The 26,283-nt window shown below is 41.9% G+C and overlaps 1 protein-coding gene across 1 annotated transcript; it reads left to right on the top strand.

Annotated features, from left to right (window-relative positions):
* The first annotated feature begins 197 nt into the window (after positions 1–197).
* Positions 198–26,283, top strand: BPGM (bisphosphoglycerate mutase). Its single transcript, XM_026511347.4, has 3 exons — positions 198–349; positions 12,112–12,773; positions 24,195–26,283. The coding sequence occupies exons 2-3, from the start codon at positions 12,173–12,175 to the stop codon at positions 24,374–24,376; spliced, it is 783 nt and encodes a 260-aa protein (XP_026367132.1). The 5' UTR covers positions 198–349; positions 12,112–12,172; the 3' UTR covers positions 24,377–26,283.

Genomic DNA, 26,283 nt, shown 5'->3' on the forward strand with positions numbered 1-26,283 from the left:
TCTACTTCCCCAGGCCTAAGCCCGCCCACCAGCGTCGAAGTCAGCTCTTTACTGGTTTTAGAGTGTGCTCGTCTCCTCAGAGAACCAATCAGAGCCTCGCTGTCCACCCCGGTGATTTGGGAAACGGAAAGACCCGGACCTGTCCCCGGGAGTGGGGCGGGGCCTTAGATGAGTGACAGATAGATCCTCCAGTAGGCAGAGCTCTGGGACCTCCCCCTTCGGGCTCCAGAGCTAGAAAAGAGCGTCGATGCCGGCGGCAGTGATGAGTTGTAGGAGGAGCTGCCTGCTTGGCGGCTCTGAGGAGCGGTTGGTGCTGCTGCTGCTGCTGCTGCTGGTGGCCTCTTTGCAGGTGAGTGGTTTTGTTTTAGAATTTTGCTGTGGCGAACCTTTCTGTTTTTCAGTGACTTGGCGTTTTAGTTTGGAGTGCAGGAAGGCCGGTTCTTGACTCCCCCGATTCCGTCTTTGGAGGGAATCTGGCGCTCGCTCGTAAACCCCTCGAGCTCCTATCCTCACTTACTCCCCAGGTCCCTCTCAGGTCCCTTTCTCAGAATAAGCCTTCCTGGGACGCACAGATCTGTCAGCTGAAAGGAGGACTCCGCCTTGGTCGTGGTGTCTTGACGGCAAGAATAAACAGGAGTTGGAGGGAGTGATGAACTCATCTCTCCTGGACGTATGAGGCACAGTGTGGCAGAGTAGGGGTCCTGGCAGCAAGCTCGGGGTGTTTTCAGGGCCACGCCGCTATGTTTGGGGAGATGGCAGACCTGGCCCTAGAAGTCTAAGTAGATAGAATAAACCTGCGTGCTCGGTAAGGAGAATATCTGCAATGGTTTCACGTAGCTCTCAAATGGAGCTAAATCACAGGTTCTTAGAACCACTAAAAATTAAAAAAAAGAAGTATATTTCTCCTCCATTCAAAGGGATGGGGGCTGTATTATTAGACAAGGACAAGAGAAATGCATAATGGAAGTAAAGTTCACAGTTGCTTTGAAAAAGTAAAGTTAAAGGATAATTAGTTGTTTGCTAACTTATACTCCTCTTCCCCTACCACCTCCCTTCCAGATTATGGAGGCTATACAGTTTGTGAGTGGTACCAGAATGTGAACTGACCGAATGCAGACTTTTGGGGGGGGGGGGGATCAAATGGAATCTTTCACCAGGAGGTAGTACAGTCTTCTGTTATGAAAGCAGAACACGTGCCAGCTTGTACTTTGGTTTAAAATTCTCTCCCTTGAGGCCCGGGACTAGGTTTTATCCATCTTTGTTTTCCTGTAGCGCCTCACACACTTATGGATGCCTCTCATATGGTGGTGGACTTTCTTTTACTTAAAGTTTTTATTTTTAATTCTAGTTAGTTAACATGCAGTGTTATATTCGTTTCAGGGGTACGATGTAGTGATTCAACACTTCCATGCATCACCCGGTGCTCATCACAAGTGCACTCCTTCATCCCCATGGTGGTGGACTTTGGAGAAGTGTAATTCAAGCGAATGGTGTAGTGGAAAGAGCTCTGAATTGGAAGTCAGGACCCCTAGGTTTTAGTGTTGAAGCTGTTGCTATTTGTGTAATCTTAAACAAATCATTTCAACCCTCCGGCTTAATTTTTGCATCTTTAAAGAAGCGGATGTTGCAGCAGATTATTTCTGAGGGCCATGCCTGTGTTAAAAGTCTGTTTTAAAATAAAGATGATTAGACATTTTCCACCACAAGTACATAAGCAAAAATCTCATAGTGGTAAATTCTGGGCCAATCTGTTAGCAAATAAAAGTTCCCATCTACAAAGGGTAGTACTTGTTCTTTTGTACCCCCTTTTAAACCAAACCCAATGGATCACTGTAGAAAATTTGGTCATTGTGCAGAATGACTATTGTACAGAGTATAATGTGGCAGAAAATGTCATCCTTTATCCCATCACTCAGAGGTAAACACTATTAGTGTTTGGGCAGATCTTCCAGTCTCTCTTCCTCTTTTGCCTTCTACGGTTGGTTGAGTTTAAGTGGCATATTTCATTTTAAGTAATAAGTGATACATCTATATTCAGCTGTGCCTTCACTTTTGTGGGTCTGGTGCTCAGAGAACAGAGGACACACGGACATTTGAACCAACAGGTCTCTCGAACATCCTTGGAATGAAATCTGGTGTGAGAGAATGTTTACATGGAGAAATAAGACCAAAAGTATTACTTAATACTAAAACTCTTTCACAGAAATTTGGCCACAGATACTGAAGAAAAATACTTTGTAAAATGTAGAGTAAACGTTAGCCACTTGACTAAAGCATTTGGATTGTAGGATACTGCTTAATATTTGGTATGCTTCTAGAGCTGTGTCTTACCATCAACTCCCTCAACACATACAACATTTGATTGTATTTCTCCTTCTGCTACCTAATTTAACATTTTTTCTTTACCCCCAACCTCATTTTACTTTATTCCTGGCTTTTACTTCTGCACATACCTCAGCAAGGTAGGATCACTTTCAGGGGCCTGAGGTCTGGGCGAGTTTTCATTAGTCTGCTCCATTCAACCCAGAATACCTCTCACTCTTTGGCAGTGAGAGGCACAATCTCACTTAGTCTCCCTAATAGCCCCTTGAGAACAGCAATTATCCCTGTGTTTATGGCTAAGGAACCTGAGGTCCAGAACGTTTGAATCACTTGGTCCATATCACACTGTCAGTAAAGTAGCAGAGCTGGGACTAATGTCCATGTTTCTTGACTTCAAATTTCTGAGATTTGGTAGCAATAGTTTGTGTTGACAAAAGCTATTATCCTGGGGGAATAAGTAACCAAAGGTAGGAAGGAGGTGTCATGAGTGGGTGTTGCGCTCATCAGTGATGCCGCGCAGGCTGGAACAAGCAACATGCCCCGGGCAAACACTCATCTCATGACCCAGATAGATCTCTTCCCTGTGAATAGGGGTCTACCTGCTATGGTTTGCTATCCATGTAACAAGTGATCAGTAGGGGCTGCTGGTAGAGGTAAAGTTGGAGAATGACCAGGGTTACGGTGCCTGGAAAACACCAGGAAGTGATAGCATTTGCTCCCGGTAAAGAGGTGCTCTTGGAGCTCAAATGGAAAAGTTACCGTAAGGCTTTAGGGAAAGTAATAGATGGTGGAACGCAAGGTACTTTTAGATACAGTCATGTTTGAACTTTTAATATTGAGCTTGATTTTGGGGAAAGCGTATTTTGTTAAGACTCTAAGGAACTGAGCTCTGGATTTCATTTCCCTTAAGAACTGTTCCTTTTTTAATTTATCCGAAACATGATTAACCTCTCTTTTCCTATCCTCGAATATGCCAACTTGTCTTTTATAGAATTAGATTCCTCTAGAGTTAGATTAAGAGTTGTTCAAAGCCATGCAATGCAGATTTGCACTAGGGAAAACTTCTGAGTGGTGAAGGGTAGCATTTGTGTATCTAATATTTAAGGGAAAGTTGCTGATCACAGCAACTCTGGCTCTGTATCCCTTATTTTATGTTACTTCAACATTATATCATTGATCACCTTCTTACTCTTTTCAGAAGCAGAAAACTAAGTTTTTATTTTTAGACTGGACTTTATCCTATAATTTTCCTCGCCTGTTCATGAGTCGTTATACTATAGTATTAGATATTATGTTTCAGACATCCAAGGAAGGGAGGCAGCAATGTTTCAGGAGCATTATTTTGGAACACAGGATGAGCCTCAGTTATAGTGGGGGGCGCGGGCAAGGCGTATGAAAGTACACGGTTTAATGAGGGGCAGGAGTAGGAGGCAGCAGCAAGATCGTCTAGTGCTACATTTGTTGAAACTACCTAGAGGTCCTGGAAATATTGTAGAAGTAACCTCAGTAAATGCAATGCTGTGTACTTGCACCAGTCTCCTACCCACCTAGTCTCTCTAGCCCTGCCTTGCCGAAAGGATGCTAATTCTAAAAAAACAAAACAAAACAAAACAGAATTTCAGTTTTAGGGTGGCATTTATGGAAAGAATATCTTTTGCTCTGTAGGCAATTGAGATGGAATTTCTATACATAGACATAGCAAAAAGCTTTTGAAAATATGTCAGCTGCATAGTGTGTTTCCTTTGAATCACCTGTCTCTACTGCGAAGCCAGTTGCTCAGGTTGTATGCCCGAGCAAGTGTACATTCTCCTGACATGTGAGGCACTGTGACAATTTATGGAGAAGATGTCTGAGAGAAGTAAAGCATGTCAAAATGAGATATTTTTGAAGCTGGTTAACAGCATGAATACTTTTTCTCTATAATTTTACCTTGAACCCATTATTAAATCAATTAAGCAGAAGTAAACAGACTGATTTGAATGTGTTCAGTATTGTCTTCTGTGAGGAATAAAAACAATTATGAATGGGATTCTATTACTCAAGGTACTTGCAGTTCTGGCCAAGAATAAAATCAGGTGATTTAATAATTCTGAGATTATCCCACGGCAGGATGCTTAAAGGTTCAAAATGCTGATGTGATTAGTAGATCTGAGTATGGTATCCAGCTAAGCCAGGGTTTGGCAAACTAAGGCCTTCTGGTCTACTACCTGTTTTTGTACAGCCCACAAGCTATGAATGGTTTCTACGTTTTTGTTGTTTTTTTTTTTTTTTTTACCAGTTGAAATAAATCAAAGAATGACAATACTTCCTGGGCATGAAAAGTATATGAAATTCTAATTTCAGTGTCCATACATAAAGTTTGTTGGAACAAAGCTTCATTTATTCATTTATGTCCTGTCTGTGGCTTTCACCTACAATGGCCAAATTGAGCAATTGTAACAGACTATAGAGCCTACAAAATTTACTATTTGGCATTTCACAGGAAAAAATTACCAACACCTCAGCTAAGCTGTAGTGTTTTCATATCCATCTTCTTCATCCCATCTCAGCAGCCATTATACTGGTCCAGGTCTTCATTATATATTACCAGAATCATTGCAAAAGCCTCTCACGTAGATTCAGTGTTTTCCCCGTTTCATTCTGTGTTTGTAAGTGTTGCCTGATCTTCCTAAAATACACATTATTAAACCTTTAGTGATGGCCCAATGCTTATAGAAGAACCTATATTCTTTGGCACAAGGCCTTTCTGGGGCCACTATTCAATCTTATCTTTCTGGGATTGTCTCCTCCTACTTCCTTAATATACCCTATACTTAGGATAGGGATCATATAATTTTCCAAATGGGACACTCAGGTGTGAAAGGGGCCCTGTAATAATTATGTTGGGGAAACAGTCCTAAGGCAAGACTGTTCTAGGCAAACGTGGAAATGTGGTCACCCTTTCTATACTCCAGCTAATTTGAATGGCTCACCATTCTCCATATGCACCTGTTCCCTTGCCTCTACTCACTATTCCTTTAGGCTAGAATTCCTTTTCTTTTTTCTATAAATCTAAGTCTTGAACATCTTTCCAAATCCAGCTTAAATAGTACCAGGTCCATGAAGTCTTACTCAGAAATAATCTCCCCTTTTTCATCTCCCTTATGAATGAAGAAGTGCTTTCTCATGGTGTGGATTACTTTCTGCTTTAGTGATACACACACATCCCCCATCAGTTCCTTGAATACATAATCTGTGTTGGATACTCACAGTCCTTTATGCCCTGCAAATGGGGTTTGCAACACGTGTTTAAAGAATGAGTTAATTGACTAGACGGGGGAGACTGATGAATATTTGGGGCTGTCAATTTATAAATCCATTTTAATGTGAGTAAAGTAATGAGAAAAGTTTCCAAGGACTGAGAACAGAGCCTTGGGTGCCAATGTGGTGATGCAGCGGAGTGTTTCAAGGCCTAAGGATAGGCTTAGGGGTCCAGCCTACCTGAGACTGAACTCCAGCTCCCGACATTTGCAATCTGTGTCACCTTGGGCAAGTCAAACTTTCCTCCTAAGTTTCTGTATCTGTAAAATGGGAGTAATCATAGAACCTTCTCCATAGAATGGTGGTTGAGGAGTCAAATAGTCCCAAATACGTGGTGAGTCCTCCATGAATATTGGCTGCGATGACATCATATGCTGTCTTCATCATCATAGATAGTACTGTTGGTGGTGGGTAGGAAAATTCGGAGACCCAAGACCAGATGTAACAATAGAAGAGCTGAGAGAAACGCAGCATCAGAATCTTAGAATAATTCTAACCCCTCTCTTGAGGTAGTCAGCTTCAGAGGGATCAAAGAGGTGTGAGTCCTGAGAGAAGATGGTCTTTGCTTAGTGAGAAATAACTAATGGGCAGTCTTTTGAGAGACCATTTCAGTAGAGTGGTCAAGGCCAAGTTTAGGTGTCAGAGGACTAAAAAGGTAATGGCCAGGAGGGGAGAACAGCAAAGAGGAAAGGTGAGAAGATGAGACACAGAGTCATATAAAAGATATGTTTGTTTAATCATTTTTTTCTTTGAGCAATACCATACTTTAAAAAGGACAAAACCCTGGGGTGCCTGGGTGGCTTGGTTGGTCCAGTTCTTGGTTTCTGTTCAGGTTTTGAGCTCAGGGCTATGAGATTGAGTCCTGCATCGGGCTCCATGGCTCAGCAGGGGAGTCTGTTCTAGATTCTCTTCTCTCCCTCTGGCTCTCCCCTGCCAAGCATGCTGTCTCTCTCTCTCTCTCTCTCTCTCTCTCTCGCTCTTTCAAATAAATAAATGCATCTTTAAAAAAAAAAAAAAGGAAGAAACCCTGGGGTATGTTAATTCAGTGACCTGCGTGGCCCTCTTTGGTATGAAGTAAATCATTGACTAAAATTAGTGCTTAATTCAGGTGCTGGTAACCCTTGCCAAGGGATAAATGAGGAATCTTGAGAACCGACTCCAGAATGGTGAACTTTACCAAAAACAACACAAAAAGCAAAGCTTGGTTAAAAAAAAAAAGTTTTTAATTTGTGGGTGGGGTGTGTATATTGGTAGTGTGGTACCTCTTTGTAAATTGCCCACTTGACTTTGTGCCTTGAGGTTTTTCTCCAGAGCAGTCATAAGCTGTGCCCTCTTTTATACTCACCTTGTTTGTATGCATTTTATGAAATGACTGCCTGGGTTTGGAAAGACAGGTTGTGACTGGAGATGCTCCTGTGAAGTGAAGCCAAGTGAGCCTTGATACTCAAACCCAGACTCTGAAGTCTCCAAGGTGAGGAGAAAGAGCACAGGTATCGGAGGCAGGTGTGGATTGCCGTTCCATTTTGCTGCTTAGTGGCTCTATGTATTTTGTTTGTTTGTTTGCTTGTTTTTTGTTTTTTTTTTTGTTTCAAGTTTTTATTTAGATTCGAGTTAGTTAATCTATAGTGTAATGTTGTCAATCGGAGTCTCTCTTTTCTCTGTGGAAATTATGGCCGTTTGTAAATATGCTAAACCATGAAGGATACAGAAGTGTAATGTGTGATCGTGATTGGCTCTGGCTTTGCCATTAAATACACTGCGATTCTTGAATTAAGGCTTCCTAACCCCTCAGGCCTGCCACCTGAGTGTTTTTACTTTGGCAGTTACCACTCAAACTGTTAAGCCTTCAGCTCATTAGCACAATGTAATCACTTCTGTTGAACTGACTTCAATTCAGTCAACACACCTTCCTACTAAGTACCTAGCGTGTGTCAAATGTCACGCTAGGTTTTAGAGATCGGGCGGTGAGTGAGGCCTGCCGTGATGCAGCTGATGGTCTAGCAGGGCACAGAGGTGCTGAACAAGTAATCCGTACAAGAGACCCATCGTAACTGTACCCAATGTTTTAGAGTGGGGTGCTTCTAGATTGTAGACCAAGCAGGACTGACCACTTCCCCGTGGGTGAGAAGGAAGGGCAGAGAAGTCGGCCTAGAGCCGAGGTGGTCTCAAACCAGCAGTATCTCGGCATCAGCTGGGAGACTGTTAGAAATCCAGATTCTCAGATTCTCAGGCCCACCCCAGAGGTACTTGGTCAGGCCTTGGAAGTGAGGCCCAGCTCTCTGTTGTAACCACTTCTCTTGGTGAGTCTGATGTATGTTCAAGTTTAAGAACCGCTGGCCTAGAGGAAATAACCTTTAAACTCAGCTCTAAAGCTGTTCCAATCAACATGGTAGCCACTGGTCACATGAGCTTTTGAAATGCAGCTGGTCCAAGTTGAGCTGTGGTTTAAGTCTAAAATACACATCAGGTTTCAAAGACTTACTGTGAAAAAAAGAATGTAAAATACCCTATGAAGAATTTTATATAGATCATAGGTTAGAATAATATTGTGAACCTGTAAGGTTAAGTAAAATATATTATTAAAATTAATTTTATTTATTTATTTTCCCGTTTTAATATGGCTTTTAAAAAATCTAAAATTACATCTGTGGCTTACAGTATATTTTGATTGGACACAGCTGATCTAAAGGAGAACTAGGGGTTACCTAAAGCTGGGTGGAACCAAAGTGGCAGTGGAGGAGAAGGGATAGGTGGGAAAGGGTTCTGGGTAGGGTACAGTGTGTGCAGAGGTCCTGAAGCAAGAAAGAACACGGCATGCTCGAGGAAATAAAAGCAAAGCCTCGCAGGTCACATTAAAGATCCTAAGACCAACAGGAAGTGATTGAGGATTTTAAATAGGGCGCTCACTTTTCAGGACATTTACTGCTAATCAGTGAGGGCACAAGACCTACATTTGAATATAGCTAGACTCTCAGAAGCCAAGCTTCTCCCCTCCCCCAAAAGATGGTGGGGGTGGAGACATTTGGTCAGGCCCGTACCCATCACCTGCCCATGCCCCAGGATCCGAGGCACGGACACCCCCGATGAAAGGGAGAAGCAGACACCTGAGAGAGGTAGTTTTGCTTTCAGTTCATTTTCATCTGGGTTAAAGCTCAGAGCTGGCAGAAGCATTCCGGGAAGAGTCCAAAGTTGAGTGGAAGTTTGATTACAGAGCTGGGGCTCTGCAGGGCGCTGGCCAAGGGTTTGGCAAAGGAAGGTCAGGGACAAGAAGGCCAGCACATGTGGAGGTGAGAGGGTGTTGGACAAAGCAGAGGAAAGCTGGGATTGGAACCTGGAGGTTGGGGGTCCGACCATCTCCCTGGGTACGGTGGCCTCTTCCTTCATCTGTGGCCTGGAGGAAATTTCTTTGTAAGTCACGGTTCACTTGTTAGACTCAATCTAGCCTCCAAACAGATTTCGTTTAGCTCACATTTTTCAAATGTATTTTAATTAGTCACCAGTATTAATATCAGATGTCACCTAAAAAAATGTGCATTTCTGGTGTTTTTGAAAATTGGAAGATCCAGGAACCCCAGTTCCTCAGCCTCACAGAGAAATGGGAGAGCTAAGTAGTCACTACTCTTTTTAGTTTTATATGAACTTTTAGGAGCTGAAATGACCATTTTTATGTTTTTTAAAGAAGACATTTTTTTACCCTGAAGACAAAAACGAGTTCATAGGTTCTCTGTGGCCTGCTTCGAAGTCTTACATTCTCTCCAGTGCCTGCATTGAGGAGTCCCATCTTCCGTTTGTTCTCCAGAAAAGTTCTAAGAATGGGACCCTTAGTTCAGTGAGACCAGGTTATACAAAAGTTCTGTCCATTTACATGAGAGTCGCGTCCATCAGAGAAGCATGCGCGGTCCCCACAGTTCTTCATGGTTCCCATCACCCCTGTGCCTAAGCGTCACTGCTCTTCCCCTCTCTCTGGCCCCAGGACATGTGAGTTTGCAGCCCCAGCCTGAAACTTTGAATGAGACTGACTGCACTGCTGTGTGTTTGTTGGGAAACACTTGGTATACCAGTGGCCATGGTGATTAAAATCTTGAAGATTGCAAACCTCAACAGCTCCTCTGCAAATATTCAGCAGTTAATTAAGTAGGAAATGAGTTGATAGCAGCAAGGAGGAGAGAAGGAAGTAACTTTGTTTACCCAAGATAGATGCACTAGTCTAGGACCTTATCCTGTATTCACCCCTGTACGCCAGAGGGAGGGAAGGGTGTGTATTTGTGTAGTCTTCCTGGCTGTAGTACTGTTTCTCTGCTCCAGTATATGTATTTGGAGGGGGTGGGCCTGGAAACAGAGAAATTGTTTTATTTCTTAAACAAAGTAAGCAAATAGAGCAGATGAAAGTATTGCCAAGTGTGGCAGTAAGTATCTGGGTGTTCATGATGTTATTGCTCTCTCTCTAGATTTTGTTCCCTTGATATAGTTCATAATCAAAGACCATGGAGAAGTGCTTCTGCCTACAGAACTTGTCCATCATACCATTTTCCATTTGAAGGGAAAATAGCTTCATTAACATAAGGAGGCTTCCTGCTTAACAAGACAAAGTAAGGGTTGAGTTGGCTTCTCTTTTCTCCATCCCCCTCCTCCACCAGCAGCAAAAAAACAAAACAATAAATGTTACAAGGGGGTGGATCTAGTTTTTGATTGGTTGGAAGCTTCTACCACTTGGTGAATTGGGGCTCTTTAACAAAAAATACAAAAATGTCTTTCTTTTGCAAATTAAGCACACACATGCATACGTGCATGCACACGCACTCACACACATACACACACACAGGCACACACACACCGACACACACGCATGCACACGGGCATTCATTATTTGGTTTCTCCCTGTGCCTTAGAAGGATCTTGTCCAAGCGAAGGAGCCTGAAGCTCGAGCTTCGTTAGCTTCGTGGCTATTCTGCATCTGGGCACCAATAATCACGCAGCAAAACGCTGCCCAGGTGTCTTTCATCCTGTTCTCTGTTCTTCTGCCACCCCGAAGGATCGCTGAGGGAGGGTAGAGGCTTCACTCTCGCTCATCCTAAGCCCTAAACCTAACCACCCTCATCTTTCACCTACTTGCAGACTACCTCAGTCTGCTTCCTCACTCAGGTCCTCCTGGGTTTCCCCTCGCCTGAAATAAGACAAAGCCTTATTTTAAAGGCTTTCTTCCCTTCAGAATCTCTAGGAATTACTAAAGAAAGGAAGAAACGAGATACCTAGCTTCCAGTTAACTTTGTCACTGATTGTTATGTAACTGTGGGTGAATCACAGGTTAAGTGGGACAGAAAATCTCCAGTGAATGGGACTTGCCAAGAATGGCAGAGGACCAGGCCCTGATGTTCCTATCATTTTTACACCCCAGTGTGAAAACCCCTGGGGTGGAAATGGAGAGCACTGGGCAAGGAAAGTGAGTGGCATTTGTCAGCGTAAGTATGTCCGCTGCAAGGAGAGTGGAGGCAGCCTTAGGCAGCCAGGATAGCAGATTCTCCAGGCCACAGAGTGGGCCCAGCAGACCTTTGGGCCAGCGGCTTAATTTAGGGAGTTCAGAAACACTTTCAGGTTGTCTGTCCCACTCTTCCAGATTCTTCTCCTGCTGAGATGTGGCTGGTTTGTGTAGGACAGTTTAAGGATCGGGGAGGAGGAGACAGGACCTTCTTATCAGTGTGCTTCCTCTCACTCCTGCCGACCTGCTCCTGCTAATCTGTTCCCACAGGCAGCACCTCCTAGCTGCTTGCATTTGATAGCTTGTGTGGCATATGGATTGACGCCTGCCGAAAGCTCTATCTTGAGGCAGGTGAGATTATTTTGGTGATTACCCGGTTCAGTGTTAAATCACTTTTAGTGGTATTTGAATGTTGAACCTTAGATTTTCATAGAGGTCGTAGAGCCTATGGTACTGAAGCGCTCGCTGCCCCCAGTTAGTGATTTACATACCAGAGAAATGTGGTGGGCCATTGAATGAACATGTTTAACTTCTATAATAAAGTGAGACTGGTAAATATTTCTTTTTTCACCAGAGGAAAAACAAAGTGAGGAGGATGCCTTCAACCCGGAGTCAGCTGCTAGGAGCTGGGAGTTGTCAGCTGCTAGGAGCTGGGAGTTCCCAGCTACTAGTCATCCTTTTAGACATCTATAACTCATTCCATTAAATCCTCTCTTCTGTAAGCACGGACTGCCTTTTTATCTGGCAGAAATGCAGCATGCCATTAGAATGACGTGTTCTGTTAGTTTACCTCATACCATTAACATACTGTCCAGCCGTCAGAAAATTATTTGTAGAATATGCCTGTATTTGCCACAGTGTATAAGGTGTCTGATGTCTTGATCTCAAATCTGGTCAATGGAATGACTCCAGTTTAGTTTAGACACTGACTGTTGTAAAGTTGTGCTTCCATTCCCAGGAGTCAGTTGAATAAAGAATATAACAATATTCTTTTTTGTTCCTTCTCTTTCTAGATGTATTGCTGTCACTGAATATTGGCCCATCTGAAAGTGCCAGGGAAGATCAGCCGTCAGGATGTCCAAGTACAAACTGATTATGTTAAGACATGGAGAGGGCGCTTGGAATAAAGAGAATCGTTTTTGTAGCTGGGTGGATCAGAAACTTAACAGTGAAGGAATGGAGGAAGCTCGGAACTGTGGAAAGCAACTCAAAGCACTAAACGTGGAGTTTGACCTCGTATTCACATCAATCCTTAATCGGTCCATCCACACAGCCTGGCTGATCCTGGAAGAGCTGGGGCAGGAGTGGGTTCCGGTGGAAAGCTCCTGGCGTCTAAATGAACGTCACTACGGAGCTTTGATCGGCCTCAACAGGGAGCAGATGGCTTTGAATCATGGTGAAGAACAAGTGAGGCTCTGGAGAAGAAGCTACAATGTGACCCCACCACCCATTGAGGAATCTCACCCTTTCTACCATGAAATCTACAACGACCGGAGGTATAAAGTGTGCGACGTACCTGTGGATCAGTTGCCCCGATCTGAAAGCTTAAAGGATGTTCTGGAGAGACTCCTGCCCTTTTGGAACGAAAGGATTGCTCCTGAAGTATTAAGTGGCAAAACCGTACTGATATCCGCTCATGGAAATAGCAGTAGGGCTCTCCTGAAGCATCTGGAAGGTACCATCTTTATGCTACTACTTCCTAGAGGTTGCTAAGTGTTATACTTGGGCCTTAATCTAGAAAAGACTTGATTTCTGAGCTAACAATACACAACTGACATGATCGACTTTCTTTCCTATTCCTTTTTGCCACTTTAGTCCTTTAAGAATCATTTTGTTCTATAAATCAAAAACCCTGTGCCTTTTACATTCATATTATACACAGCAGTGATCCTAAAACTTTAGCAAGCGTCAGAATTACCTGGAGGGAGAGTGTGGTCTACTACAGATTGCTGGCCCCAGCCTTGGAGTTTCTGAATTTGTAGGCCTGAGGTGTAGCCGGAGAATTTGCATTTCTAAGATGTTTTGTGGTAATGCCCATACTACTGCTTGGGCTTCTCCACTTTGATAACCCTTGATCTAAAAGATTATGTGGCTTTCGTTGTAGAAAGGGTAAGGGAGGCTAGGAAGGGTATACATTTCTATAGAAATGGTGTGCAAAGTCAATTTATTTATTCGAGTCTTTCCAGGTAAATAAAATGATCTAGACTTCGGTTTTGCCCATGCTCTTCCAACTTTGGACAGTTGTCCCAGTGTTGCAGACCTGGCCTTCTGGAACAATTCCTTTGTTCCAGTCCTCTCTTTCCAGACCAGGCTGAGTCATTGATTGGAGAAAATTGGGGGGACAGAAAATGAAAGGATGGCTTATTGGGGATAATTGGTTGCCTCCATTTTATTTTAACTACTTGATGTTATATTCTAAACGTATTCTGAAATGTACAATATTGTTATCTTCCTCTTAAGTGATGTGAACTAAATGAACTCTTGAGAACTCAAGCTCACCAGTTTGGGCATTAGTGATGGCCCTGTGATGCCTTTGGGGGGGTCTCTCCTTCCCCTTTCTCCCTCCACTAAGGAATCCCAGGCAGTTGTGCATTTTGAGTGATCTGCTCCGTCGGCTGTTTTCCGGTCTTTACTACTCTCAGCAGTTAGCCCATGGCACTAGAATGCATTTCTCCAACATTCCCTTCCCGTTCTGCTTTACTTTTCTCTAAGAGGCTGTGAAAAATGAAAAGGTTGACATTGTATATGAAACAAGTGAAAATAGGTTATTGGTAACAAAACAAAGTGATCTTTATGAGATTTTATTGTAAACTTTTTAGCATGTGTTTTTATCCCTGATTTTTATGTAACATGGCCAGGAGCCAAATCATTACTCCTATACCTGCGTCCATTAGTCGTGCAGAGATCTAAACTCTACAGACTTTATTGGCTATTAAAAATGTTATTGGCTAGACATGGCGCTCAATCTGTTGGTGTATGTTTGTGTACATATCTTATTTACTCAACTATATAAAGGGTTCTATTCTTCCTCTTTCAGAATAGTCAGATGCTGGATTAAATGATAAATAACTTCATCGTTATTGGACTATAGTACTTTATTGTTTGAAGAGTTGAGCCTTCTCTTAGGACAACAACAAACTGAAATCGAGAATTTCAGAGTTTCTGCAAAAAGATGTATACTGTCCCACGATACCAGTTCCTTTTTTCCAAAGACAGGACTTAGGTCTCTTTGTGGCCAAGCTCCCTTCCCTAAAGAAAATGCCATCATCTCCTTCAGGATCCTCTTTTCTCTCCTGTCTTAGCTAGGAAATCCTCCCTTTAAAAACGATTTCTTGCTGTTTAATACCATCTATTCTTCAACTGTCTTCAGGTTGAGATGTCTTTAAGATTATTCTGCATCCCCAGCCACAGCTCATCTTACGTACCTCCTTCTCTAGTGCGTTGGTGACCTCGCGGTTTCTTACTGTTCTTTTTTTGAAGGGAATAGGAAAGTTTACAGATGGTGGAGAAGAAGACTGTCACCATGGTGAGGGTGGAGGCCGAACTGCCTGTGGAGGACGAGGTTACCCATAGAAAGCATACTTTCTGTGTTCGAAGGAGGTTTTGAAACCACTAATGATTTAAAAAACAATCATTTGGTATAGCTGCTGTGGAAAACAATCTGGCAGCTTCTCAGTAGATTAAACCTGCAGTTACCATATGATCCACCAAGTCTACGCGCAGGTATTTACCCGTATTCATTTCCTAGCGCTACTGTGACAAAGTACCGATCACTGCATCGCTTAAAACAACAGATACTAGTTTTCTCACAGTTCTGGGGGCTGGGAGTGCTAAATTAAAGTGTTGGCAGGGTCATATTCTCTCTAGAGGCTCGAGGCGGGAATCCTTTCTTGCCTCTTCTAGCTTCTTGTTCCTTGGAAATCCTTGGCATTCCCTGGCTTGTAGATGCATCTTTGCAGCCCTCAGTCTTCACTTGGTGTTTTCCCCATGTGTCTTTCTCTTCCTTGCCCAAATTTTCCTTTCTTGTAAGAACACAATATTACAGTAGGGCCGAAGACCTCCTCTTAACTTGGTTACCTTGCTAAAGACCCTATTTCCATTTAAACAAGGTCACACACTCAGGTTAGGACTTCAGCGTATCTTTTTGGAGGGATGCAGTTCAACCCATAACAGTACTTAAGAGAAATGAAAACGTATGTCCATACGAAAACTTGTACACAAACCTTCATAGCAGCAGTATTCATAAGAGCCAAAACATGAGGGCATCCCAGATGCCTATCACCTAGTGACTGGATAAATTAAGTTTGGTATATCCATACAATATAATATTATTTGGCGATGAAAATGAATGGAATAGTCTTATTTTCTACAACATGGATGAACTTTGAAATTGTTGTTAACTGAAAGAAGCCAGTCACAAAGGAGCATATATTGTATGATTCTACTTAAGTGAAATGTCTGCATGGCCAAATCTTTAGCGACAGAAAACAGATTCTTTCCGAGGCCTGGGGTGGAGGTGGTAGGGGTGTGGCATGAGGAGTGACTGCAGTTAGGTACAGGCTTTCTTGTTGGGGGTGCTGAAAATGTGCTAAAATTGATTGTGACGATGGTCACACAAGTCTGAATATACTAAAAGTCATTGACCTGTACACTTTATGTGGGTAAATGGTATGGTATGTGAATTACCTAATTAAAGCTGCAAAAATAGTTTAATCGATGGGATTGAAAGATGAAAGGATTTGCCACTGGCCTAGAAAAAAACAGGGAAATGCTATGAAAGTGGACATGCTTGGATGTGGAGTACAGAATAAGGAAAAAATAAAATAAAATACAACTTTGCTAGGGCAGAAATGGATTTATTAGGGATTCCTGAGAAATTAGCAGACATTAGTCCTCAGGCTTTATGTATAGAACTAAATCACCTTTCAGAGCTTATTGAAATTGAAGTAACCTTAAATTATAATTCCTATCCCTATCAATATAAACAGGCCTTAGACAAAATGGGTTTATTTTGGGAGAAAATTAATTTAAAACAGTGGTGTTCATGCTGGAAGAGGTAAATGGTACAAGGAGATTCGAGTTAGAAATATGTGAAAGTGGAAAAGGTGTGGAGTTGGCTGATGTCTGCAGCCGAGGACAAGGGAGGTGTAGATGAGGGAGACGGGCTGGAAACAGGAGGGTTGGTGACGAGGGAGGATGGCAGACATTCAGGGGGAAAAATGGCAAAAAATCCAGAATATGCCATTGACACAAGCCCACGGGTGGGGAAACAAATGGAGTGGATGGGAAGAATGGGATCTGTCTGTAGACGACATGAAGGTGGTATGTAATCTTGGCTCACCCATCCTGGGTAGGAGAAAACTTCGTTCCTTTTTGGCCTGTAGTACCCCCTGGTGGTGCTGTTGTTAAGATTCATGGAGCTCTTTGATGTCGCTGTGATTTCCTATAATGACTTCCACGCCTAACATGGAAGAAATTATTTCACGTGCGTGAAATGGACTAAACTAGATTTTAGGATCACTTGATAAATTAGTTATCATGTCTTATTTTAGGAGTTCTCTAAATACCAATCTCCACTAAGAGATTTCTTTTACGGTGTATACTGAAAAATAAGATGGAGGTATTCTATGTCACAGCTCCAAGAATTAAGAAAAGTGACTTTCCCAAGATCAGAAGAAATAGTGTGTTATTTCTTTCATGTCATTTCTGTTAATGAGATTTTAGGTTTTTAAAAATTTATTCTGGATGTGTATGGTCAACAGAATAGGAATACCAACAAGATCCTCTTACCTCGCATGTCTGACCTTCAGGAGCTCAAGTTAGAGGGCTTTATGTAGTACTTGATAAATTCCCAACCTAAAAGAAAACATTCCTTTGAATTTGGATGTTAACTTTTTAAGACTCCAAAATATTAGGTGAATCTCCCCTACTTTAGGGGGGGAAATATAGATTTTCATCTGGTGGTAAGAACTACTTGCAATTTATTTGTGATTATATATGTTCGGTGTGTTAAAATATATCATAAAACTTACCATCTTAGTTGCCAATTTATTCTTACTGTAAAGTTACATGACTAGACATATCACCATTAGCCATTTTCTGATTAATACCTGTTGTCCCAGTACAATTATTAATAGCCTCTCCTTTCACTTTCAGAAGTGCCCACTTGAATGATAAATTATATGGTCACCTTACTATAAAGACGTTAGCCTTCACTAGTACTAAGAATGAATCCTTGAAATGGCTGTGACCAGATTCCATACTTTGTGTAAACATAAAAATTGCTGAATTCTTTGCATTGATTACAAAAGTAAGAATGCTTGTGGCTATAGATTTATCTGATTCCTAGTCATGCTTTCTGATATGTTTATATAAAATTCTCCTCTATAAACAGGATCTTTCAAGGAACTGGGCGATGTTTCCCAGTATTGTCCTCAATTGTTTGACAGACTTAAAGCTGTTACTTCCTCCTGGGGAGGAGTGTGGTAGCTGATAGAATCCAATGACAGCATACCATCATACCATGAAAATACTTTGTTGTTTAAAGACTAGAACTTGGGATAGGAAGGGTGATGACCCCGTTAAATAACTACTTAGAGTATTGGTTTACCCTGAAATCTCGAAGTGCCTTACGATCTTTTTACCTAAAAGTGTACTAGTGTTCCACATCTACTCTACATTGTATATACCTCGACAATGAAGAGTGTTAGTTCTTGAGACATTATTTTGTTTCTCAGCTATTTGGTGCTACGACTTTACCCTATAAGCAGTCAAGTCATGACTGACACTTCTTCCATTTGTGAAAAAGAAGACAGGTGCTGTTGAGGGAAAATGAAACCCAGACAGACCTCAGATGACTTAGCCATGATCATGATAATTAGTTGGAGTCGTGAACTCCACCCAAACCCAGTTCACTGAGTCTCCACACATGATTACCACCTGGGCTTTTTTGTTTTAAATTTTTTTCTGAAAAGTAGCCCTTCCCTTGATCTATTTTTTGTTTGGAATACTGTGTCTTAAGAAGCTGAGTCAAGAAGTATCTTTGGCAGGTAAACCATTAAAAGTTAATTTGATGCAACTAACTGAGTCTGCAATTATTATTGCTGTCACCCTAACATTGTGGTTTGTGTGTGCTGTTCCCCGGTACAGCTATACAAGGTGGCCTTATTTTGAGTGCATGCTACGTGCTTAGTGTGGTTCTAGGCATTTTACATCATATCCTGTTTAATATAGGAACTAGTGCAAGGCTCTGAACTGGCTGGAAAGCTGTGTTTCAACCCTGCGTTTTGCTCTGCTGTTTAGTGTATCTAGGTCATATTTTTTATTTCATTTGACCAATCATTGGTCACTAAGCTATTTTGCTTAAAGAAACTGCTTTAATAAAAAGGAGCAGACTACTAATACACCCTAACATCCTGCGTGCATCTCAGCTGTTTTATGCTACGTGAAAGACACCGAATTATAAAAGCTATATATTGCACATTCCCGTTGAAGTCTTAGCTCTCAGTAGTTCAGAATATGGCCCATTTGGACATAGGGCCTTTAAAGAGGTAATTAAGGTGAAATGAGGCCATTAGGATGGCCCCTAATCCAACAGGATCGGTGTCCTCCTAAGGGATCAGGACACAGACCCAGAGGGAAGACCATGTAAAGACTCAGGGAGATGGCAGCCATTTACAAACCAAGGAGAGCACCTCAGACCTTTATATCTCCACAACTGTGAGAAAATGACTTGCTGTTATTTATTTTTTTAAGCAACAAACAAACTAGGCATTGTATGACTATTTATTTGCCGTTCAGGAAAAGGCAATACTATTGAGTCAGAAAACAGATCAGTGGAGGAAGGGTAGGCTGCAAAGGGGTACAAGGAAATTTGGGGGGTTCAAAGAACTATTCTGTATGCTCAAAAGGGTAAATTTTACTGTCTGTAAATTACACCTCAATTTTAAAAGTCTTGGTTTTATCCAATGAAATGACCTTTGCCCTAATGGGGGGACCATGCCTTTTGTTGCACAAAATAATAGACTAGTTTGATTGTCCAATGGTAGAATTAAAGGAAGGTTGCTACATACACCCACCTTTGCCTTTGAAAACTAACCTGGAGGCACTGCTATGCCTTCTCGGGAGCAACTGGTGCCGTCTTTACTCAGCACCCAGACCATGGACAGCGTAGGGAGTCGCCAGTCAAACCCCATCTTCATGAATTATCTATAAGCTGCGGGACCACGAAACTTTGTGCTTGGAGGCTGTGAGCTCCTCTCGTAAAGGTTTTTCTGTCCCAGAATGATTTCTCCTCACTTGCCACCGAATTCTCTAGTTGTCATGGGGTCCTCTATGTGACTTTTTTTTCCTTCTCACAACCAGCCAGTCCAAGAGTAGGTCAACACAGGAGAACAAACAGACAGTGAGACAAGTGTTACTGATTCAGAGCGAGGCAGCACTCTTGTATAGGAATTGCAAACCCAGGACTCACGTGTCAGCACCCAGGATACGCTTCTTGCCTGATCAGGACGGCCTCTACCCTGTCAATTTTTTATTTAATATCTCTGCTTTTCAATTGTAGATCATTGGGGGGGATTGCATTACCTTTAACTTGAGAGTAGCTCTTAATACTTTCAGAAGAAAGAAGACTTCAGACAGACCTGGAGCTATTATATAGTAAGAAAATGCCTACCTAAGGGACGGCTTTACCTGTTTTTAGCAGCATAAATGATTATCAGTGCTGTGCTAATAAGTCCAGATAATGTGCCAATAATGCCAAAGCATTCAGACCCGCTTCTCCCAGAGCAGCACCGTATGAAAGCTCCTAATGCAGGCTTAGTATCTAAGAGCATCCTGTTCTGTAGCGTTCCAGACAGGCGTGTGTTTCTTTCTCTGTGGTTGGCATAGTCACTTCCTGTTTGTTTCCTGCTGGCCCACACTGAAGGAAAAGCCAGGGACTGAACTGGAGCGTTGGATGTAGTCTGCATCTTGCCAGCGGAAGCGGATTGTTTAGTCTGGGTTCAAGCACAGGCCTAGGCAGTTTCAAGTTTGGAATCAGAGTGGCATGCAGGAGACTCATGAACAACAGGCTCGATCCCTGAAGAATTGTGTGCAGCTGCACACGTGGCCAGGCAGAGAAGCCTTGAGGCGAAATTAGAGAACCAGGGAGGGCAGGTCAGCTGAGGCCAGCTGTGGGGGCAGGGGCTGAGAAGTGCATCACCTTTGGCATTTTAGTGTGATATTTTCAGAAGCTGCAAATTTGGGCCTCTCTCTGGTGAAGCAAATGCTTGTCCGGTGGTACGGTTAAGCTTTCTCTTATTAGAAGTATCCATGATTAATAAAAATCGTTACTTTTTAAAGTTGTGGGCTGTTTTAACTACAAAATTCAGTGTGGAATGGATTCTGCCCTCTGCCTTAGTCTAAATTAGAGGCTGTGATCCTATCATCATGTTACAATATTCAAATAACCCCTTTCCAATTGCTCCCCAGCCTATCTTTAAGTTGCACATAATAGCATCCAAACCTTAAGGAATTCTAATTAAAGATAGGTAGATCATCTATGGCATTGAGAGTCTCTTGTGTCAGCTCTAATTTTCACAATAGAATACAGACCTCTCCCCATGAATCGCCCATCAGCGGGGTTTGAATTGTGACTTACTTGCCTGGGAAATGTACGTGGGGCCTGGGTGGCACCTCACGGTCCAATGAACGGATTGAAGTGGTTTCCCTCTTTTCCTAGATTCCAAAAATATGCACTGCAGATTTGGGGTTTGTTCTCGTCCTGTGACAGATCTGTCTCCCTGGATATTTTCTCTCCTGTTTCCCAAGATTCAAAGATAGTAAGCAAACCCTTTGGAGGAAATCAAAGAAAATATATGGAGGACAAACTTAATTTGAATTGTTTATTAGTACTAAATATAAACAACCTTTTCTTCAAGGCTAAGAGCCTTCTCAACTCTCTTCTTTTCTTGGTAAGGTCATAAAGGAAACAATCTTTCAACAAGGTTTCAAGAGTACAAGACTAGATGTAATTGGAAAGCCCAGAGAGTTCAGATTTATTCATTGCAGCTATGTGCTGAGGGCCTGTTGATTAAGGTACTGTTCTTGGTACAGAGTACAGCTTCTAGAATTGGACACACAAAATCTTTACTTTCGAGGAGCTTATGTCTCCATTTTGATCTCTTTCTGAAATTTGGCCAATACCATACCTCTGGCAAAAGTCTTCAGAGTGCTTTCATGTATAGGCTTTATGCATTAGAGCTTTTACTTAATGTTTTCTTCCTTATTGCTTATATGTATATGTCAGAAATAGATGCATATAATACATACAGTTGTAATAGTGGATCATATAGCTAAATGATTTCTGGATCCTGGCAGCCAACACGTAATAGGGTTCTTTCCATGTGAACAAACCATTTACTAAATTCTCACAGCGGCTAAGGCACTGTTCTAAGATCATAGGTGACACAGGGATGGATGAGACATGGTCCCTGCTCTCAAGGAGTTTGTAATCCTGGTAGGAGAATTAAGCATTGGCACAGCCACCTCTACTAGAAGGTCACGTGTGAGTGCTGTAGTATATGTACAGTGATCTTAATAATGGCTGTGGTTCCCATTCCTGCTGTAATGACTTGGGGGGTGGGGCTCATGGGTGCAGATTTGACTTCCTGAAGTTAATCCTGTATGCAGAAAATGAAGTTGTTTGAATTTCTCCCCATAACTGGCATTGAGTTACCCCTTTGACTTACCATAAACTTTCATTATTTCTTACTTGAAGTGTCCCAACCATTGAGACTGATTGCCGTGAACTCCTAGATGCTCCTACATGAAGGTTCAAGGATTAAAGACAGGGGCACCTGGGTGGCTCAGTCACCTAAGCGTCTGACTCGACTTCAGCTCAAGTCTCGATCTCCAGGTCATGAGTTCAAGCCCTGCATTGGGCTTCATGCTGGGCGTGGAGCCTACTTAAAAAAAAAAAAAAAAAAAAAAAAAAAAAAAAAAAAGAATTAAAGACAATGGTTGGGGGTTTAAGAAGGGTTGGTTGTGGAGGGGGAGTGACAGAGAGGGGTCATTGCAGGGTGAGGACTCTGATGATTCCCTTCAATACATTCTTGGATGCCAGATAAAAAATCTAAGCCAGTTATCAGACAGGGCATGTGCTGTTTGTCCACTCATTTTAACCTTCATATGATGTTCCAGTTAATGAATTTATAATACAGTATTGCATAATGTATTGATTCAGTTTGGCTTAATTCAGTGCAGATGCATTATTCTAGCCTTAGGACCTCTGCTTGCTTAACTTTCTCAGGACGAAGAATGGCTTATGCCAAAATCGAGCAATGAGTAATAGCCTCACTGTGGTTTTTCCTAATTTGCTATTTTAAAATTTCAGTCTTTTAAGTCTCATTGACTGATTATTAACCAGTCTAGGTATTTTAAATATCTGTAAGTAATTAGTCTGCCATGTGAATGGTTTGAGTAGTCATTAAAGTGGAATGTCAACTTTAATTTATTTATTGGAAATGTTTCTATTTCTGTTGAGCTCTCCTTCCTTTGTAGGTGAAATATTCTACTTCGCATGGCTTTTTTTTAGTTGGCTCTTTGATTCAGTCCCACAGAAAAGTGAGTTGTTATCTAAGCCATAGAGGCATGAGCTTGAGAGTGGTGCTACTAAAGAGAGGACCTGTCAAGATCTGGTTAGATCTGGGGCCATGGTCAAACAAGAGAAGTCCCATGTGTGCTCTAGCCCCTTGCCAAAGACCTGGAACTCTTTTCTAAGGTCACAGACCACAACCCCTAAACCTGGCCCATCATGATCTCAGTGCATTAGCTGTTTCAAAGAGCTCAGATGAATCTGTTCATGCCCTTTACCAGTCCTGAAAACAGGAGAACACTAGATGCTACTGCTTAGTTAGTACCCAGCCCTTCACAAGGGCACAGCATAGACACAAACATTCTCCTCTCTCCCTAGTCTGCCATGGAAATAGCCTTGGACAGACGGACAGGGTTGAAGTCCTGGGATTTGGGAATAAAAAGCACAGGGCCAATTTTATTGCCTTAACAGTCTTATGATTTGAGAAGTTTTATTTAACCTCTCTGGATCTGTTTTGTATTTTTTAACAGCTCTATTGAGTTATAATTTACGTAATATACAGTTCACCCATTTAAAGAGTATAGTTCAGTGGTTTTAGTATGTGTACAGAATTGCCCATCTATCACCACAGTCAATTTTTGAACAATTTCATTATTCCCAAAAGTAACCCTATACCTAGCTGTCACTTCCCACTTTCCCCATTCCCTCTAGCCCTAGGCAACCACTAATCTCTTTGTGTCACTCTAGATTTTCCTATATAAATGCAGTCATCCAACATGTAGTCCATGGTGACTGGCTTCTTTCATCAGCATGACATTTTCAAGGTTCATCAATGTTTAGCATGTATCAGCACTCAATTCTTTTTCATTACCAAATACTATTCCACGGTATAGCTATACAACAGCTACCACAGGAGCCACCATAGTTAATTTATGAAGGGTCATCACTTGAGGGACATTTAGGCTGCTTCCACTTTCTGACTGTTATGATTAATGCTACCATGAAGGTTCACATAAAAGATTTAGATAGGAAACATGAAGGAACAACAGGTTGCCCCAAAGGGTATCTGCTGTCCTACAATTTGATGTGATGCAAATCTCTAAGGTTTTTTTTTTTTTTTCTTTAATTTCTGGGAAGTTTTTTCCTTCCAGGAACTAAGGCTAGAATCCCTCCCAATATCTGGTATGGTTCCAGGCATGCAGCTAAGATGGGACTCAATAAATGTGCAGTGGGGCACCTGGGTAGCTCAGTTGGTTAAGCATCCAACTCTTGATTTCAGCTCAGGTCGTGATCTCAGGGTCCTGGGATCGAGCCCTGCATCAGGCTCTGTGCTCAGTGTGGAGTCTGCTTGAGATCCTCTCCCTCTTTCACTCTGATCACTCTCTCTCTCTCAAATAAATAAGTAAATAAATAAATAAAATCTTAAAAAAAAAAAAACAAAAACCATGCAGTTACACAACTGAACAGAACTTCCTCTTACGTTGTCTTCAATGTCTTGTCGTTTCCTCTCCTGATCTACAGGTATCTCCGATGAAGACATTATCAACATTACTCTTCCCACTGGAGTCCCCATTCTCCTGGAACTGGATGAGAACCTACGTGCTGTTGGGCCCCACCAGTTCCTGGGCGACCAAGAAGCTATCCAAGCCGCCATTAAGAAAATAGATGATCAAGGAAAAGTGAAAAAACGAGCTGAAAAATGAAGGCTTTCCCATTTGCTGGCTAGGAACAGCTGCAAAAGAAGTGGCATGCAGTGTTTAATGGGTGCTGATCTCTCTCCCTTTCTTTTTTTTTCCCCCTGATTTTTCCAGAACTGGGCTATGGGGTAGAGTTTATATAGGTAACTAGGTAACTGATGTTGCCCAGATAAAGGCTTTAGGATGCCTGAGTACTTTGTCATGTCTTATGAATGAACTCTCCTGCTAGTCCTGTTTGAATTAGTCATTTGTGGGGCTAATTGGTAACAGCGGGGCTTAATCAATGTCCTAAGTATCTAAGACAGGAGAGTAACAAGTAGAGGTGAAGTTAAAGGTATTCATCATTCAATAAATCATTATTGAGTCACTATTGACAGGCACTACTTATTCTAGTAAGTAGTTCACTTTCATATTTACTAAGACTTTCTGGGATGATAGTAAGGTATATTAGATAATATACTCTACTTAAGTATTTATTACTAGTCTTCTCCTCTAGGAAAAGGGATGCTTTGCTAGTTAAAACCAGAGGCCCATTAAATGGGGAAAATCATAGATGGGTTTCTCCAAGAAAGCCAACAACAAACAATAAGGCCCTTTGCCTTGTCTCTAGTCCAGAGACATCCTTTCTTTTGACATTTGGTAGGATTCCCCTTTGGCTGCTAGAATTAGCAGCATGGAGACAGCCCTAGCTGTTGGTGTTCTCCTTTTGTTTTATTCTGTTGAAGTTCAATCTTTGGGTACTTAAAATTGGTTTAAAAATAAAGGTCTGTGACTGAAAATGAATGTCCCCAAAGCATCTCCATATAAGTGATAAACATTTGGTAAAGGTCTCTGAACTAGTCTTTGGCTCAAAATCTTCCTGTAACACCCAAAGCGTTGCATGGACACTCCCAATTCTCTACAGATTGAACATTGGGGTTCCGGGGGGAAGGTAGAATATAGTGCATGTAATTTTATTCACATGAGCAGGGAAAATATGGTACATTGGGGCTTGTCATGTCCATGTATTTTTCATCAGCTGAGAGCAAACGATTATAGTGTGTAACACAGAGCAGCTTGGGTAGGCCATGGGCAGATGTGATTACTTCTCAGTCTCAATGACACTGTTTTCCAGATCATATTTTTAAATGTCATGGGTACGTAAGTCCTCATTTCTTTAAACTCTTGGCTTTATTTCGAGGCAGGTGACCTCTATTTCAGTGATAAAGTCATGGGGAAAAATTGTGGCTATTTATCTGTTTCATGGTTTTTCCATTGGCAGATTAATCTATTTGTATCCGTTTTATGGTAAATGGCAATAGAAGAAAACTAATTCTAAAACCCTTGCTACTGCTTGGTCTTCATTTGGTCCTTACTGTAGAACTCTTCCTGCCCTGGTGATGGAAATGGCTGGGAAGAAGAGCTGAAGCTGGCGTGCTCACAGCTAGCCACATCTGTGGTGCATAAGGACATGGAACGTGGATGCTTTCCATTTCTGACCAACTCACGGTGTCTACCGTAGCCCTTGATTTTAGTCTGGTTGCTTAATCAAATGATACTCTTTAGAATACAGAGATCAGATCTTCCTAGAATTCTAAACCTTTGGTGAGGCTGTACCTCACTCAGACCATTCTTTTAACAGTTTCATCTCTGGAATCGACCTCTGAATTTTCTAACCCGAGCAGTAACCATACCTTAATGCAGCTCGAGATCCTAGAGTTGGAGTCTTCCCTTGTCCTGCATGTAGATGTTCACTCCCAGGGTACCCCCTGGCCAAATGATGTGCTTCTACTCACAAAGCTACGCTCAAAACCAGTCACTTCGGAATCTTGCAGATTTCCTACAGTAGGGCTAATTTTTGCTGATACTTTCTGATATAATTTGGTTTATTGTTTTTGAGATCTTGGCTGAAATAAATGAGATATTTATGAAAA

The sequence above is a fragment of the Ursus arctos genome, unplaced genomic scaffold (assembly GCF_023065955.2).
Source record: "Ursus arctos isolate Adak ecotype North America unplaced genomic scaffold, UrsArc2.0 scaffold_3, whole genome shotgun sequence".
Classification (NCBI taxonomy): domain Eukaryota; kingdom Metazoa; phylum Chordata; class Mammalia; order Carnivora; family Ursidae; genus Ursus; species Ursus arctos.